At 50.3% G+C, this 19,015-nt stretch overlaps 2 protein-coding genes across 7 annotated transcripts in view; one reads left to right on the forward strand and one right to left on the reverse strand.

The window, feature by feature from the left end:
- STAG3 (STAG3 cohesin complex component) overlaps nt 1–19,015 on the reverse strand; it is a 285,504-nt gene that overhangs the window by 233,833 nt on the left and 32,656 nt on the right. For all 6 annotated transcript variants that reach the window (XM_063930901.1, XM_063930899.1, XM_063930900.1 and 3 more), the window contains exon 8: nt 11,939–12,090. In XM_063930901.1, coding sequence (XP_063786971.1) covers nt 11,939–12,090 — 152 coding nt within the window. The remainder of the gene's footprint in view (nt 1–11,938; nt 12,091–19,015) is intronic.
- The window catches only part of GPC2 (glypican 2), a 131,832-nt gene that overhangs the window by 6,667 nt on the left and 106,150 nt on the right, over nt 1–19,015 (forward strand). The window lies entirely within an intron of this gene.

Here is a 19,015-nt window from a genome sequence, read left to right on the forward strand (position 1 = left end):
CAGCAAAAATACATCCCCCCCCTGTAGGCGGCGACTATCTGATCGCAGGACTGCAAAAAATCACTGCCAGCAATCAGATCTGAATTACCCCAGATGAACGCAAACAGAGGCACTGTTGGTGGAAGCCTGAACACTTGGCTCTAAATTGTGGTAACTACATAACTGGAGTGAGCGTGCTGGTTTTGCACCCAGCCGGCGTGATTTTGCAGGGCGCGCTCCCCAGGACACTTGCGTTCCAGAATGGCCTCTCCTGTGCATCATGGCCAATGTACGTGGTGGCTACTATATAGACATAGGTCAGTCATGCTCCATTGCTGCACATTTCCAAGACAGTCCTGCAAAACACTGCGTGCACGGGCTCTGGGTGCACGCACAGCGAGTTTTACACGCATGCGCAGTCGGGGCAAAAAAAAATAAGATTTTACTTACCGATAAATCTATTTCTCGTAGTCCGTAGTGGATGCTGGGGAGTCAGTCAGGACCATGGGGAATAGCGGCTCCGCAGGAGACAGGGCACAAAAGTAAAAGCTTTAGGATCAGGTGGTGTGCACTGGCTCCTCCCCCCGTGACCCTCCTCCAAGCCTCAGTTAGGATACTGTGCCCGGACGAGCGTACACAATAAGGAAGGATTTTGAATCCCGGGTAAGACTCATACCAGCCACACCAATCACACTGTACAACCTGTGATCTGAACCCAGTTAACAGCATGATAACAGCGGAGCCTCTGAAAAGATGGCTCACAACAATAATAACCCGATTTTTGTAACAATAACTATGTACAAGTATTGCAGACAATCCGCACTTGGGATGGGCGCCCAGCATCCACTACGGACTACGAGAAATAGATTTATCGGTAAGTAAAATCTTATTTTCTCTGACGTCCTAGTGGATGCTGGGGACTCCGTCAGGACCATGGGGATTATACCAAAGCTCCCAAACGGGCGGGAGAGTGCGGATGACTCTGCAGCACCGAACGAGAGAACTCCAGGTCCTCTTTAGCCAGGGTATCAAATTTGTAGAATTTTACAAACGTGTTCTCCCCCGACCACGTAGCTGCTCGGCAGAGTTGTAATGCCGAGACCCCTCGGGCAGCCGCCCAGGATGAGCCCACCTTCCTTGTGGAATGGACCTTGACAGATTTAGGCTGTGGCAGGCCTGCCACAGAATGTGCACGTTGAAATGTGCTACAAATCCAACGAGCAATCGTCTGTTTAGAAGCAAGAGCACCCAGTTTGTTGGGTGCATACAGGATAACAGCGAGTCAGTTTTCCTGACTCCAGCCGTCCTGGAAACCTATATTTTCAGGGCCCTGACAACATCTAGCAACTTGGAGTCCTCCAAGTCCCTAGTAGCCGCAGGTACCACAATAAGCTGGTTCAGGTGAAACGCTGACACCACCTTAGGAAGAAACTGGGGACGAGTCCGCAGCTCTGCCCTGTCCGAATGGACAATCAGATATGGCTTTTGTGAGACAAAGCCGCCAATTCTGACACTCGCCTGGCCGAGGCCAGGGCCAACAGCATGGTCACTTTCATGTGAGATATTTCAAATCCACAGATTTGAGCGGTTTAAAATGTGATTTGAGGAATCCCAGAACTACGTTGAGATCCCACAGTGCCACTGGAGGCACAAAAAGGGGGTTGTATATGCAATACTCCCTTGACAAACTTCTGGACTTCAGGAACTGAAGCCAATTCTTTCTGGAAGAAAATTGACAGGGCCGAAATTTGAACCTTAATGGACCCCAATTTGAGGCCCATAGACACTCCTGTTTGCAGGAAATGCAGGAATCGACCGAGTTGAAATTTCTTCGTGGGGCCTTCCTGGCCTCACACCACGCAACATATTTTCGCCACATGTGGTGATAATGTTTTGCGGTCACCTCCTTCCTGGCTTTGACCAGGGTAGGAATGACCTCTTCCGGAATGCCTTTTTCCCTTAGGATCTGGCGTTCCACCGCCATGCCGTCAAACGCAGCCGCGGTAAGTCTTGGAACAGACCTGGTACTTGCTGAAGCAAGTCCCTTCTTAGCGGCAGAGGCCATGAGTCCTCTGTGAGCATTTCTTGAAGTTCCGGGTGCCACGTCCTTCTTGGCCAATCCGGAGCCACGAGTATAGTTCTTACTCCTCTACGTCTTATAATTCTCAGTACCTTGGTTATGAGAAGCAGAGGAGGGAACACATACACCAACTGGTACACCCACGGTGTTACCAGAACGTCCACAGATATTGCCTGAGGGTCTCTTGACCTGGCGCAATACCTGTCCAGTTTTTTGTTCAGGCGGGACGCCATCATGTCCACCTTTGGTCTTTCCCAACGGTTCACAATCATGTGGAATACTTCCCGATGAAGTCCCCACTCTCCCGGGTGGAGGTCGTGCCTGCTGAGGAAGTCTGCTTCCCAGTTGTCCACTCCAGGAATGAACACTGCTGACAGTGTTATCACATGATTTTTCGCCCAGCGAAGAATCCTTGCAGTTTCTGCCATTGCCCTCCTGCTTCTTGTGCCGCCCTGTCTGTTTACGTGGGCGACTGCCGTGATGTTGTCCCACTGGATCAATACCGGCTGACCTTGAAGCAGAGGTCTTGCTAAGCTTAGAACATTGTAAATTGCCCTTAGCTCCAGTATATTTATGTGGAGAGAAGTCTCCAGACTTGATCACACTCCCTGGAAATTTTTTCCCTGTGTGACTGCTCCCCAGCCTCTCAGGCTGGCATCCGTGGTCACCAGGACCCAGTCCTGAATGCCGAATCTGCGGCCCTTTAGTAGATGAGCACTCTGCAGCCACCGCATAAGAAACACCCTTGTCCTTGGAGACAGGGTTATCCGCTGATGCATCTGAAGATGCGATCCGGACCATTTTTCCAGCAGATCCCACTGAAAAGTTCTTGCGTGAAATCTACCGAATGGAATCGCTTCGTAAGAAGCCACCATTTTTCCCAGGACCCTTGTGCAATGATGCACTGACACTTTTCCTGGTTTTAGGAGGTTCCTGACTAGCTCGGATAACTCCCTGGCTTTCTTCTCCGGGAGAAACACCTTTTTCTGGACTGTGTCCAGAATCATCCCTAGGAACAGCAGACGTGTCGTCGGAAACAGCTGCGGTTTTGGAATATTTAGAATCCACCCGTGCTGTCGTAGAACTACTTGAGATAGTGCTACTCCGACCTCCAACTGTTCTCTGGACCTTGCCCCTATCAGGAGATCGTCCATTTTCTTTGAAGAAGAATCATCATTTCGGCAATTACCTTGGTAAGGACCCGGGGTGCCGTGGACAATCCAACCGGCAGCGTCTGAAACTGATAGTGACAGTTCTGTACCACGAACCTGAGGTACCCTTGGTGAAAAGGGCAAATTGGGACATGGAGGTAAGCATCCCTGATGTCCCGGGACACCATATAGTCCCCTTCTTCCTGGTTCGCTATCACTGCTCTGAGTGACTCCATCTTGATTTGAACCTTTGTATGTAAGTGTTCAACTATTTCAGATTTAGAATAGGTCTCACCGAGCCGTCTGGCTTCAGTACCACAATATAGTGTGGAATAATACCCCTTTCCTTGTTGTAGGAGGGGTACTTTGATTATCACCTGCTGGGAATACAGCTTGTGAATTGTTTCCACTACTGCCTCCCTGTCGGAGGGAGACGTTGGTAAAGCAGACTTCAGGAACCTGCGAGGGGGAGACGTCTCGAATTTCCAATCTGTACCCCTGGGATACTACTTGTAGGATCCAGGGGTCCACTTGCGAGTGAGCCCACTGCGTGCTGAAACTCTTGAGACGACCCCCCCCACCGCACCTGAGTCCGCTTGTACAGCCCCAGCGTCATGCTGAGGACTTGGCAGAAGCGGTGGAGGGCTTCTGTTTCTGGGAATGGGCTGCCTGCTGCAGTCTTCTTCCCTTTCCTCTGTCCCATGGCAGATATGACTGGCCTTTTGCCCGCTTGCCCTTATGGGGACGAAAGGACTGAGGCTGAAAAGACGTTGTCTTTTTCTCCTTTATACGGCAATACTTCCATGTGCCGTTTGGAATCTGCATCACCTGACCACTGTCGTGTCCATAAACAACTTCTGGCAGATATGGACATCGCACTTACTCTTGATGCCAGAGTGCAAATATCCCTCTGTGCATCTCGCATATATAGAAATGCATCCTTTAAATGCTCTATAGTCAATAAAATACTGTCCCTGTCAAGGGTATTAATATTTTCAGTCAGGGAATCCGACCAAACCACCCCAGCGCTGCACATCCAGGCTGAGGCGATCGCTGGTCGCTGTATAACACCAGTATGTGTGTATATACTTTTTAGGATATTTTCCAGCCTCCTATCAGCTGGCTCCTTGAGGGCGGCCCTATCTGGAGACGGTACCGCCACTTGTTTTGATAAGCGTGTGAGCGCCTTATCCACCCTAAGGGGTGTTTCCCAACGCGCCCTAACTTCTGGCGGGAAAGGGTATACCGCCAATAATTTTCTATCGGGGGAAACCCACGCATCACACACTTCATTTAATTTATCTGATTCAGGAAAAACTACAGGTAGTTTTTTCACACTCCACATAATACCCTTTTTTGTGGTACTTGTAGTATCAGAAATATGTAACACCTCCTTCATTGCCCTTAACAAGTAACGTGTGGCCCTAAAGGAAAATACGTTTGTTTCTTCACCGTCGACACTGGAGTCAGTGTCCGTGTCTGTGTCGACCGACTGAGGTAAAAGGACGTTTTAACGCCCCTGACGGTGTTTGAGACGCCTGGACAGGTACTAATTGGTTTGCCGGCCGTCTCATGTCGTCAACCGACCTTGCAGCGTGTTGACATTATCACGTAATTCCTTAAATAAGCCATCCATTCCAGTGTCGACTCCCTAGAGAGTGACATCACCATTACAGGCAATTGCTCCGCCTCCTCACCAACATCGTCCTCACACATGTCGACACACACGTACCGACACACAGCACACACACAGGGAATGCTCTGATAGAGGACAGGACCCCACTAGCCCTTTGGGGAGACAGAGGGAGAGTTTGCCAGCACACACCAAAAACGCTATAATTATACAGGGACAACCTTTATATAAGTGTTTTTCCCTTATAGCATTTTAATATATATAGTCATATCGCCAAATAAGTGCCCCCCCCCTCTCTGTTTTAACCCTGTTTCTGTTGTGCAGTGCAGGGGAGAGCCTGGGAGCCTTCCCACCAGCATTTCTGTGAGGGAAAATGGCGCTGTGTGCTGAGGAGAATAGGCCCCGCCCCCTTTTCGGTGGGCTTCTTCTCCCGTTTTTCTGAGACCTGGCAGGGGTTAAATACATCCATATAGCCCCCAGGGGCTATATGTGATGTATTTTTAGCCAGAATAAGGTACTATCATTGCTGCCCAGGGCGCCCCCCCCAGCGCCCTGCACCCTCAGTGACCGTTGCTATGAAGTGTGCTGACAACAATGGCGCACAGCTGCAGTGCTGTGCGCTACCTTATGAAGACTGAAAAGTCTTCTGCCGCCGGTTTCTGGACCTCTTCACTTTTCGGCATCTGCAAGGGGGTCGGCGGCGCGGCTCCGGGACGAACCCCAGGGTGAGACCTGTGTTCCGACTCCCTCTGGAGCTAATGGTTTCCAGTAGCCTAAGAAGCCAATCCATCCTGCACGCAGGTGAGTTCACTTCTCTCTCCTAAGTCCCTCGATGCAGTGAGCCTGTTGCCAGCAGGACTCACTGAAAATAAAAAACCTAACAAAACTTTTACTCTAAGCAGCTCTTTAGGAGAGCCACCTAGATTGCACCCTTCTCGGCCGGGCACAAAAATCTAACTGAGGCTTGGAGGAGGGTCATGGGGGGAGGAGCCAGTGCACACCACCTGATCCTAAAGCTTTTACTTTTGTGCCCTGTCTCCTGCGGAGCCGCTATTCCCCATGGTCCTGACGGAGTCCCCAGCATCCACTAGGACGTCAGAGAAATAAGAATTTACTTACCGATAATTCTATTTCTCGTAGTCCGTAGTGGATGCTGGGAACTCCGTAAGGACCATGGGGAATAGCGGCTCCGCAGGAGACTGGGCACAAAAGTAAAAGCTTTAGGATCAGGTGGTGTGCACTGGCTCCTCCCCCCATGACCCTCCTCCAAGCCTCAGTTAGGATACTGTGCCCGGACGAGCGTACACAATAAGGAAGGATTTTGAATCCCGGGTAAGACTCATACCAGCCACACCAATCACACCGTACAACTTGTGATATGAAACCCAGTTAACAGCATGATAACAGAGGAGCCTCTGAATAGATGGCTCACAACAAGAACCCGATTAGTTAACAATAACTATGTACAAGTATTGCAGACAATCCGCACTTGGGATGGGCGCCCAGCATCCACTACGGACTACGAGAAATAGAATTATCGGTAAGTAAATTCTTATTTTCTCTGACGTCCTAGTGGATGCTGGGAACTCCGTAAGGACCATGGGGATTATACCAAAGCTCCCAAACGGGCGGGAGAGTGCGGATGACTTTGCAGCACCGAATGAGAGAACTCCAGGTCCTCCTCAGCCAGGGTATCAAATTCATAGAATTTTGCAAACGTGTTTGCCCCTGACCAAGTAGCTGCTCGGCAAAGTTGTAAAGCCGAGACCCCTCGGGCAGCCGCCCAAGATGAGCCCACCGTCCTTGTGGAATGGGCTTTTATTGATTTAGGCTGCGGTAAACCTACCGAAGAATGCGCCAGCTGAATAGTGCTACAAATCCAGTGCGCAATAGACTGCTTAGAAGCAGGAGCACCCAGCTTGTAGGGTGCCATCAGGATAAACAGCGAGTCAGTTTTCCGGACTCCAGCCGTCCTGGAAAAATAAAATTTTCAGGGCCCTGACTACGTCCAGCAACTTGGAATCCTCCAAGTCCCTAGTAGCCGCAGGCACCACAATAGGTTGGTTCAAGTGAAAACCTGAGACCACCTTCGGGAGAAACTGAGGACGAGTCCTCAACTCTGCCCTATCCATATAGAAAATCAGATAAGGGCTTTTACATGACAAAGACGCCAATTCTGACACACGCCTGGCCAAGGCCAACAGCATGACCACTTTCCACGCGAGATACTTTAGCTCCATGGTTTTAAGTGGCTCAACCAATGCGACTTTAGGAAATCCAACACCCCGTTGAGATCCAAAAAGTGCCACAGGAGGCACAAAAGGAGGCTGAATATGTAGTACTCCTTTAACCAAAGTCTGAACTTCAGGCAGTGAAGCCAGTTCTTTCTGGAAGAAAATCGACAGAGCCGAAATCTGGACCTTGATGGACCCCAATTTGAGGTCCAAACGTCACCCCTGCTTGCAGGAAGTGCAGGAATCGACATAGTTGAAATTCCTCCGTCGGGGCCTTCATGGCCTCCCACCAAGCAACAAATTTTCGCCAAACGCGGCGATAATGTCTTGCGGTGACATCCTTCCTGGCTATGATCAGGGTAGGGATGACTTCCTTCGGAATACCCTTTTCCTTTAGGATCCGGTGTTCTACCGCCATGCCGTCAAACGCAGACGCGGTAAGTCTTGGAACAGACAGGGTCCCTGCTGCCGCAGGTCTTGTCTGAGCGGCAGAGGCCAAGGGTCCTCTGCCAGCCTCTCTTGAAGTTCCGGGTACCAAGCTCTTCATGGCCAATCCGGAACCCCGAGTATGGTTTTCACTCCTCGCCTTATTATTCTCAGTACCTTGGGTATGAGAGGTAGAGGAGGAGACACATAAACCGACTGGTACACCCACTGTGTCACTAGAGCGTCCCCAGCGATCGCCTGAGGGTCCCTTGACCTGGCGCAATATCTTTTCAACTTCTTGTTGAGGCGGGACGCCATCATGTCCACCCGTGGTCATTCCCAACGGTTTACCCGCATTTGAAAAACTTCTGGATGAAGTCCCCATTCTCCTGGGTGTAGGTCGCCCATCGGAGAATCCTTGTGGCTTCTGCCATCACCATCCTGCTTCTTGTGCCGCCCTGTCTGTGTACATGGGCGACCGCCGTGATGTCGTCTGATTGGATCAGTACCGGCTGGTTCTGAAGCAGGGGCCTTGCTTGGCTTAGGGCATTGTAAATGGCCCTTAGCTGCAGAATATTTATGTGAAGCGAAATCTCCTTGGAAATTTCTTCCCTGTGTGACTGCACCCCAGCCCCGAAGGCTGGCATCCGTGGTCACCAGGACCCAGTCCTGTATTCCGAATCTGCGGCCCTCTAGTAGATGAGCCCTCTGCAGCCACCACAGCAGCAACACCCTGTTTCTTGCTGACAGGGTTATCCGCTGTTGTATCTGTAGATGGGACCCGGACCATTAGTCCCACAGGTCCCACTGGAACGTCCTTGCGTGGAGTCTTCCGAATGGAATTATGCTTCGTACGAAGCTACCATTTTTCCCAGGACTCGTGTGCATTGTACCGACACCTGTCCTGGTTTTAGGATGTCTCTGACTAGAGATGACAACTCCTCGGCTTTTTCCACTGGAAGAAACACTCTTTTCTGGTCTGCGTTCAGAAATATTCCCAGGAACAGAAGACATGTCGTCGGGACCAGCTGTGACTTTGGAATATTGAGAATCCAGTCGTGCTGTTGTAGCACTTCCCGAGAGAGTGCTACCCCCACTACCAACTGTTCTTTGGACCTCGCCTTTATCAGGAGATCGTCCAAGTACGGGATAATAAAAACTTCCTTGACCTTCGGTGCCGTGGACAACTCCAACGGCCGCGTCTGGAACTGATAGTGACAGTCCTGAACCACATATCGGAGGTACTCCTGGTGAGGGGGGTAAATGGGGACATGCAGGTACGCATCCTTGATGTCCAGGGAGACCCTGTAATCCCCCTCGTCCAGGCTCGTAATAACCGCCCTGAGCGATTCCATCTTGAACTTGAATCTTCTGATATAAAAGTTCAAGCATTTTAATTTCAAGATGGGTCTCACCGAACCGTTTCGGTACCACAACCACTGTGGAATAGTAACCCCTTCCTTGCTGAAGGAGGGGCACCTTGACAATCACTTGTTGTGATTATAGTGTTGAATATCCACCAACACCGTCTCCCTGGCAGAGGGAGGTGCCGGTAAGGCAGATTTTAGGAAACGGCGGGGGGAAGAACGTCTCCAACTCCAGCCTGTACCCCTGAGATACTACTTGAAGGACCCAGGGATCCATGTGAGAGAGCCCACTGTGTGCTGAAATTCCTGAGACGGGCCCCCACCGTACCCGGGTCCGCCTGAGCAGCCCCAGCACCATGCTGTGGACCTACCGGACGCAGGGAGGACTTCTGCTCTTGGGAACTAGCTGTGTGTTGCAGCTTTTTCCTCTACCTTTGCCTCTCGATAGAAAGGATGAGCCTCTAGCCCTCTTGCTTTTCTGGGGCCGAAAGGACTGTACTTGATGATACGGTGCTTTCTTTTGTTGTGGGGTAGCCTGTGGCAAAAAAAACGATTTCCCAGCAGTAGGTCTGAAAAACCATCCCCAAACAGTTTTACCCCCTTATAGGGCAACTTCCATGTGCCGATTCGAGTCGGCATCGCCTGACCATTGCCAAGTCCATAACCCCCGTCTGGCGGCAATGGACCTAGCGCTTATTTTTGATGCCAGCCGGCAAATATCCCTCTGTGCATCACGCATGTATAAGACCACATCTTTTATATGCTCTATTTTCAGCAAAATATTGTCCCTATCCATAGTTATTTTCCGACAGGGAATCTGACCACGCAGCGGGAGCACTGCACATCCATGCCGAAGCAACGGCTGGTCGCAATATAATGCCCTAGTGTGTGACTATATCTTATAGGGTAACCTCCTGCTTTCTATCAGCAGGTTACTTCAGGGCGGCCGTATCCGGAGACGGTAGTGCCACCTTTTCTGATAAGCGTGTAAGCGCTGTATCTACCCTATGGGGTGTTTCCCCGCGTGACCTATCCTCTGGCGGGAAAGGGTACGCTGCCAATAACCGTTGTAGAAATTATCAATTTCTTACCGGGGGAAGACCACTCTTCCTCACACACCTCATTTAATTTCTCAGATGCAGGAAAAACTACTAATAGTTTTCTCTCACCAAACACAATACCCTTTTATGTGGTACCTGGGGTATAATCATAAATGTGTAATACATTTTTCATTGCCTCAATCCTGTAACGGGTGGACCTATTTGGAGGGTACACCAGTCTCATCGATGTCGACACTGGAGTCAGTATCCGTGTCGACATCTGTGTCTGTTATCTGAGGTAGCGGACGATTTTAGAGCCCCCCATGACATTTGAGACGCTGGAACAGGCACAAGCTGAGTAGCCGGCTGTTCCGTGTCGTCGACCTTTTATGTAAGGAGTTGACACTTTCACGTAATCCTTCCATAAGTTCAACCACACCGGTGTCGACCCCGCAGGGGGTGACAACATATTTACAGGCATTCGCTCCGCCTCCACCTCATTATCCTCCACATACCTGTCGACACAGCCGTACCGACACACAGCACACACACAGGGACTGCTCTGATAGAGGACAGGACCCCACAAAGCCCTTTGGGGAGACAGAGGGAGAGTATGCCAGCACACACCAGGGCGCTATATATCACAGGGATAGCACCTATAAAAAAGTGTTTTCCCTTATAGCTGCATATATATTGTATACTGCGCCTAAATTGTGCCCCCTCTCTTTTTAACCCTTTCTGTAGTGTATTAACTGCAGGGGAGAGCCAGGGAGCTTCCCTCCAACGGAGCTGTGAGGGAAAAATGGCACCAGTGTGCTGAAGGAGATAGCTCCGCCCCTTTTTCGCGGACTTTTCTCCCGCATTTTTATGGATTCTGGCAGGGGTTAATGTACATCCATATAGCCCTGGGGGTTATATGTGATGTATTTTTGCCAGCCAAGGTGTTAATATTGCTGCTCAGGGCGCCCCCCCCCAGCGCCCTGCACCCATCAGTGACCGCAGTGTGAGATGTGCATGAGGAGCAATGGCGCACAGCTGCAGTGCTGTGCGCTACCTTGATGAAGACTGATGTCTTCTGCCGCCGATTTTCCGGACCTCTTCTTGTTTCTGGCTCTGTAAGGGGGCCGGCGGCGCGGCTCTGGGACCGGACTCCGAGGCTGGGCCTGTGTTCGATCCCTCTGTAGCTAATGGTGTCCAGTAGCCTAAGAAGCCCAAGCTGGCTGCAAGCAGGCAGGTTCGCTTCTTCTCCCCTTAGTCCCTCGATGCAGTGAGCCTGTTGCCAGCAGGTCTCACTGAAAATAAAAAAACTAAAACTAACTTTTATCTAAGAAGCTCAGGAGAGCCCCCTAGATTGCACCCTGCTCGGTCGGGCACAAAAATCTAACTGAGGCTTGGAGGAGGGTCATGGGGGGAGGAGCCAGTGCACACCAGGTAGTCCTAAAGTTTTCTTTGTGCCCAGTCTCCTGCGGAGCTGCTATTCCCCATGGTCCTTACGGAGTTCCCAGCATCCACTAGGACGTCAGAGAAAAAAAATGTCAGCTGCATCCAACATCAACGTAGCGTAGTGAGAATCATGCCCTTAGTGTCCAGTTACAATACCCAGTCCAGGTGCCCCAATACACACTGCCGCTTACACCGGACACCCGAGACCGTAGATGGGGACAAATACTTCTAGGACTGTCTGTTATCAACCAGTTTTGCTTTATCACTGTTGTTTTCAATTGTAAAGCGCAATGGAATTTGCTGCGTTATATAAGAAACGGTCAAGAAATAATAGATACCTTCCACAATTATTACTATTCCGAACATTGCACCCGACAAACGCATAAGTCTAAACAGTCTGTATAAATTCATGCACCACCATCTGTAGCTTTCGTTCTCCAGCCTGATTCTCTAAACTGCACCCAGCCGTCAGGAGCTGCACACTACTCGGCACCTGCTGGCAGTGATGGAGCCGTACTAGAAGATGACATGCCTGTGGCACAGGGTGAGGCCTCCGCGCATTCTCTGCATTTACATCACAATCACCTCTCTGACTTTCTCCACCAGCGCCTCTATCCTCTCCGGTGCCCTCTTCTCCGGACTTTTTGCCCGCTCCGCGTTAAACTGGCGCTGGCTTGTGTCTAGGTGAGTTCTCAGGTTCTTCGCTACTCTCACTAAACCCGTCATCAGTTTCATTGCTGGAAAAGAGAGACGACACAAACATTAGGAGATTGAGGGGGTCCTTCTGACCTGATCGCACGCTGCCGTTTGTCGCAGCGCAGCAATCAGGTCACTACTGCGTATGCACCGCAATGCGCATGCACGTCGTACGGGTACAAAGCGGATCGTTGCTGGGCGATGGATTTAACGAAGAATCCATTCGCACAGCCGATCGCAAGAAGATTGACAGGAAGAGGGCGTTTGTGGGTGACAACTGACCGTTTTCTGGGAGTGGTTGGAAAAACGCAGGGCGGGTGTCGGACGTCAATTCCGGGACCGGACAGGCTGAAGTGATCACAGCGGCTGAGTAAGTTCAGACCCACTCAGAAACTGCACAAACTGTTTTTGTACTGCTCGGCTGCACATGCGGTCGCACACTTGCGCAGCTAAAAATAAGAATTTACTTACCGATAATTCTATTTCTCGTAGTCCGTAGTGGATGCTGGGGACTCCGTCAGGACCATGGGGAATAGCGGCTCCGCAGGAGACAGGGCACAAAAATAAAGCTTTAGGATTAGGTGGTGTGTACTGGCTCCTCCCCCTATGACCCTCCTCCAAGCCTCAGTTAGGATACTGTGCCCGGACGAGCGTACACAATAAGGAAGGATATTGAATCCCGGGTAAGACTCATACCAGCCACACCAATCACACCGTACAACCTGTGATCTGAACCCAGTTAACAGTATGACAAACGTAGGAGCCTCTGAACAGACGGCTCACAACAATAACAACCCGATTTTTTTGTAACAATAACTATGTACAAGTATTGCAGACAATCCGCACTTGGGATGGGCGCCCAGCATCCACTACGGACTACGAGAAATAGAATTATCGGTAAGTAAATTCTTATTTTCTCTAACGTCCTAAGTGGATGCTGGGGACTCCGTCAGGACCATGGGGATTATACCAAAGCTCCCAAACGGGCGGGAGAGTGCGGATGACTCTGCAGCACCGAATGAGAGAACTCAAGGTCCTCCTCAGCCAGGGTATCAAATTTGTAGAATTTTGCAAACGTGTTTGCCCGACCAAGTAGCAGCTCGGCAGAGTTGTAATGCCGAGACCCCCCGGGCAGCCGCCCAGGATGAGCCCACTTTCCTTGTGGAATGGGCCTTGACAGATTTAGGTTGTGGCAAGCCTGCCACAGAATGTGCAAGTTGAATTGTGCTACAAATCCAACGAGCAATCGTCTGCTTAGAAGCAGGAGCACCCATCTTGTTGGGTGCATACAATATAAACAGTGAGTCAGACTTTCTGACTCCCGCCGTTCTTGAAATATATATTTTCAATGCCCGGACCACGTCCAACAACTTGGAATCCTCCAAATCGTTAGTAGCCGCAGGCACCACAATAGGCTGGTTCAGGTAAAACGCTGATACCACCTTAGGCAGAAAATGAGGACGCGTCCGCAGTTCTGCCCTGTCCGTATGGAAAATCAGATATGGGCTCTTATATGATAAAGCCGCCAATTCTGATACTCTCCTGGCTGAAGCCAGGGCCAGTAGCATGGTTACTTTCCATGTAAGATACTTCAACTCCACCGATTTGAGCGGCTCAAACCAATGGGATTTGAGAAAATCCAAGACTACATTAAGATCCCACGGTGCCACTGGGGGCACAACCGGGGGCTGTATATGTAGTACTCCTTTTACAAAAGTCTGGACTTCAGGAACTGAAGCCAATTCTTTCTGGAAGAAAATCGACAGGGCCGAAATTTGAACCTTAATGGACCCCAATTTGAGGCCCATAGACAATCCTGTTTGCAGGAAATGTAGGAATCGACCCCGTTGAAATTCCTCCGTGGGGGCCTTCCTGGCCTCACACCACGCAACATATTTTCTCCAAATGCGGTGATAATGTTGTGCAGTCACCTCCTTCCTGGCTTTTACCAGTGTAGGAATGACCTCTTCCGGAATGCCTTTTTCCCTTAGAATTCGGCGTTCAACCGCCATGCCGTCAAACGCAGCCGCGGTAAGTCTTGGAATAGACACGGTCCCTGCTGAAGCAGGTCCCGTCTTAGAGGTAGAGGCCACGGATCCTCCGTGAGCATCTCTTGAAGTTCCGGGTACCAAGTTCTTCTTGGCCAATCCGGAGCCACTAATATCATTCTTACTCCCTTTTGCCGTATAATTCTCAGTACTTTTGGTATGAGAGGCAGAGGAGGGAACACATACACTGACTGGAACACCCATGGTGTTACCAGAGCGTCCACAGCTATTGCCTGAGGGTCTCTTGACCTGGCGCAATACCTGTCCAGTTTTTTGTTGAGGCGGGACGCCATCATATCCACCATTGGTTTTTCCCAACGGTTCACAATCATGTGGAAGACTTCTGGATGAAATCCCCACTCTCCCGGGTGTAGATCGTGTCTGCTGAGGAAGTCTGCTTCCCAGTTGTCCACTCCCGGAATGAATACTGCTGACAGTGCTATCACATGATCTTCCGCCCAGCGAAGAATCCTTGCAGCTTCTGCCATTGCTGTCCTGCTTCTTGTGCCGCCCTGTCTGTTTACGTGGGCGACTGCCGTGATGTTGTCCGACTGGATCAACACCGGCTGACCCTGAAGCAGGGGTTTTGCCAGACTTAGAGCATTGTAAATCGCTCTTAGCTCCAGTATATTTATGTGAAGAGACATCTCCAGGCTTGACCTTACTCCCTGGAAGTTTCTTCCCTGTGTGACCGCTCCCCAGCCTCTCAGACTGGCATCCGTGGTCACCAGGACCCAGTCCTGTATGCCGAATCTGCGGCCCTCTAACAGATGAGCACTCTGCAACCACCACAGAAGAGACACCCTTGTCCGTGGCGATAAGGTTATCCGCTGATGCATCTGCAGATGTGATCCGGACCATTTGTCCAGCAGATCCCACTGAAAAGTTCGTGCGTGGAATCTGCCGAATGGAATCGCTTCGTAAGAAGCCACCATCTTTCCCAGGACTCTTGTGCATTGATGCACAGACACTTTCCCTGGTTTTAGGAGGTTCCTGACAAGTTCGGATAACTCCCTGGCTTTCTCCTCCGGAAGAAACACCTTTTTCTGAACCGTGTCCAGAATCATTCCCAGGAACAGCAGACGTGTCGTCGGGGTCAACTGAGATTTTGGAAAATTTAGAATCCACCCGTGTTGTTGCAGCACTAGTTGGGTTAGTGCTACTCCGTCCTCCAGCTGTTCTCTGGACCTTGCCCTTATCAGGAGATCGTCCAAGTAAGGGATAATTAATACGCCTCTTCTTCGCAGAAGAATCATCATTTCGGCCATTACCTTGGTAAAGACCCGAGGTGCCGTGGACAATCCAAACGGCAGCGTCTGAAACGGATAATGACAGTTTTGCATCACGAACCTGAGGTACCCTTGATGTGAAGGGCAAATTGGGACATGCAGGTAAGCATCCTTTATGTCCAGGGACACCATAAAGTCCCCTTCTTCCAGATTCGCTATCACTGCTCTGAGTGACTCCATCTTGAACTTGAATTTTTGTATGTACAGGTTCAAAGATTTCAGATTTAGAATAGGTCTTACCGAGCCGTCCGGCTTCGGTACCACAAATAGCGTGGAGTAATACCCCTTTCCCTGTTGTAGGAGGGGTACCTTGACTATCACCTGCTGAGAAAACAGCTTGTGAATGGCTTCCAATACCGTCGCCCTGTCTGAGGGAGACGTTGGCAAAGCAGACTTTAGGAACCGGCGAGGGGGAGACTTCTCGAATTCCAACCTGTAACCCTGAGATACTACCTGCAGAATCCAGGGGTCCACCTGTGAGCAAGCCCACTGTGCGCTGAAATTCTTGAGTCGACCCCCCCACCGCTCCTGAGTCCGCTTGTAAGGCCCCAGCGTCATGCTGAGGGCTTTACAGAACCCTGGGAGGGCTTCTGTTCCTGGGCAGGGGCTGCTTGCTGCCCTCTCTTACCCCTTCCTCTGCCCCGAGGCAGATATGACTGTCCTTTTGTCCGCTTGTTCTTATAGGACCGAAAGGACTGCGGCTGAAAAGACGGTGTCTTTTTCTGTTGGGAGGGGGTCTGAGGTAAAAAGGTGGATTTTCCGGCAGTTGCCGTGGCCACCAGATCCGATAGACCGACGCCAAATAATTCCTCCCCTTTATACGGCAATACTTCCATATGTCGCTTGGAATCCGCATCACCTGACCACTGTCGCGTCCATAAACTCCTTCTGGCAGATATGGACATCGCATTTACTCTCGATGCCAGAGTGCAAATATCTCTCTGAGCATCTCGCATATAAAGGAAAGCATCCTTTAATTGCTCTATAGTCAATAAAATACTGGCCCTCATTCCGAGTTGATCGGTCGCAAGGCGAATTTAGCAGAGTTACACACGCTAAGCCGCCGCCTACTGGGAGTGTATCTTAGCATCTTAAAATTGCGACCGATGTATTCGCAATATTGCGATCACAAACTACTTAGCAGTTTTAGAGTAGCTCCACACTTACTCTGCCTGTGCGATCAGTTCAGTGCTTGTCGTTCCTGGTTTGACGTCACAAACACACCCAGCGTTCGCCCAACCACTCCCCCGTTTCTCCGGCCACTCCTGCGTTTTTTCCGGAAACGGTAGCGTTTTCAGCCACACGCCCATAAAACGCCGCGTTTCCGCCCAGTAACACCCATTTCCTGTCAATCACATTACGATCGCCGGAGCGATGAAAAAGCCGTGAGTAAAAATACTTTCTTCATAGCAAAGATACTTGGCGCAGTCGCAGTGCGAATATTGCGCATGCGCACTAAGCGGAATTTCACTGCGATGCGATGAAAAATACCGAGCGAACGACTCGGAATGAGGGCCACTGTCCCTATCCAGGGTATCAATATTTTCAGTCAGGGAATCCAACCAGACGACCCCAGCACTGAACATCCAGGCTGAGGCGATGGCTGGTCGCAGTATAACACCAGTATGTGTGTATATACTTTTTAGGGTAGTTTCCAGTCTCCTATCAGCTGGATCCCTGAGGGCGGCCGTATCAGGAGACGGTAACGCCACTTGTTTTGATAAGCGTGTGAGCGCCTTATCCACCCTAGGGGGTGTTTCCCAGCGCGCCCTAACCTCTGGCGGGAAAGGGTATAATGCTAATAACTTTTTTGAAATTAGCATTTTTCTATCTGGGTTAACCCACGCTTCATCACATACATCATTTAATTCCTCTGATTCAGGAAAAACTACAGGTAGTTTTTTCACCCCCCACGTAATACCCCTTTTTGTGGTACTTGCAGTATCAGAGATATGCAAAGCCTCCTTCATTGCCGTGATCATATAACGTGTGGCCCTACTTGAAAATACGTTTGTTTCATCACCGTCGACACTAGATTCAGTGTCTGTGTCTGGGTCTGTGTCGACCGACTGAGGTAAAGGGCGCTTTACAGCCCCTGACGGTGTCTGAGACGCCTGGGCAGGTACTAACTGGTTTGCCGGCCGTCTCATGTCGTCAACTGATTTTTGTAATGTGCTGACATTATCACGTAATTCCATAAACAAAGCCATCCATTCCGGTGTCGACTCCCTGGGGGGTGACATCACCATTATCGGCAATTGCTCTGCCTCCACACCAACATCGTCCTCATACATGTCGACACACACGTACCGACACACAGCAGACACACAGGGAATGCTCTTATCGAAGACAGGACCCCACTAGCCCTTTGGGGAGACAGAGGGAGAGTTTGCCAGCACACACCCAAGCGCTATAATATATATGGGAACAACCTTATATAAGTGTTGTTCCTTATAGCAGCTTAAATATATCAAAATATCGCCAAAAAATGCCCCCCCTCTCTGTTTTACCCTGTTTCTGTAGTGCAGTGCAGGGGAGAGTCCTGGGAGCCTTCCTCACAGCGGAGCCGAGCAGGAAAATGGCGCTGTGTGCTGAGGAGAATAAGCCCCGCCCCCTATTTCGGCGGGCTTTTCTCCCGGAGTTTTAGATATCTGGCATGGGTTAAATACATACATATAGCCTCAATGGCTATATGTGATGTATTCTTTTGCCATAAAGGTATTAAATATTGCTGCCCAGGGCGCCCCCAGCAGCGCCCTGCACCCTCCGTGACCGCTTGGTGTGAAGTGTGTGACAACAATGGCGCACAGCTGCAGTGCTGTGCGCTACCTTCATGAAGACTGAAGAGCCTTCTGCCGCCTATTTCCGGACCTTCAATCTTCAGCATCTGTAAGGGGGGTCGGCGGCGCGGCTCCGGGACGAACCCCAGGGTGAGACCTGTGTTCCGACTCCCTCTGGAGCTAATGGTGTCCAGTAGCCTAAGAATCCAATCCATCCTGCACGCAGGTGAGTTGAAATTCTCTCCCCTAAGTCCCTCGATGCAGTGAGCCTGTTGCCAGCAGGACTCACTGAAAAATAAGATTTTACTTACCGATAAATCTATTTCTCGTAGTCCGTAGTGGATGCTGGGACTCCGTAAGGACCATGGGGAATAGCGGCTCCGCAGGAGACAGGGCACAAAATAAAAGCTTGAGATATCAGGTGGTGTGCACTGGCTCCTCCCCCTATGACCCTCCTCCAAGCCAGTTAGGATACTGTGCCCGGACGAGCGTACATAATAAGGAAGGATATTGAATCCCGGGTAAGACTCATACCAGCCACACCAATCACACCGTACAACTCGTGATCTGAACCCAGTTAACAGTATGATAAATTTAAAGGAGCCTCTGAAAAGATGGCTCAACAATAATAACCCGAATTTTTTGTAACAATAACTATATACAAGTATTGCAGACAATCCGCACTAGGGATGGGCGCCCAGCATCCACTACGGACTACGAGAAATAGATTTATCGGTAAGTAAAATCTTATTTTCTCTAACGTCCTAAGTGGATGCTGGGACTCCGTAAGGACCATGGGGATTATACCAAAGCTCCCAAACGGGCGGGAGAGTGCGGATGACTCTGCAG

This window comes from Pseudophryne corroboree, chromosome 6 (genome assembly GCF_028390025.1).
Source record: "Pseudophryne corroboree isolate aPseCor3 chromosome 6, aPseCor3.hap2, whole genome shotgun sequence".
In the NCBI taxonomy this organism is placed as follows: domain Eukaryota; kingdom Metazoa; phylum Chordata; class Amphibia; order Anura; family Myobatrachidae; genus Pseudophryne; species Pseudophryne corroboree.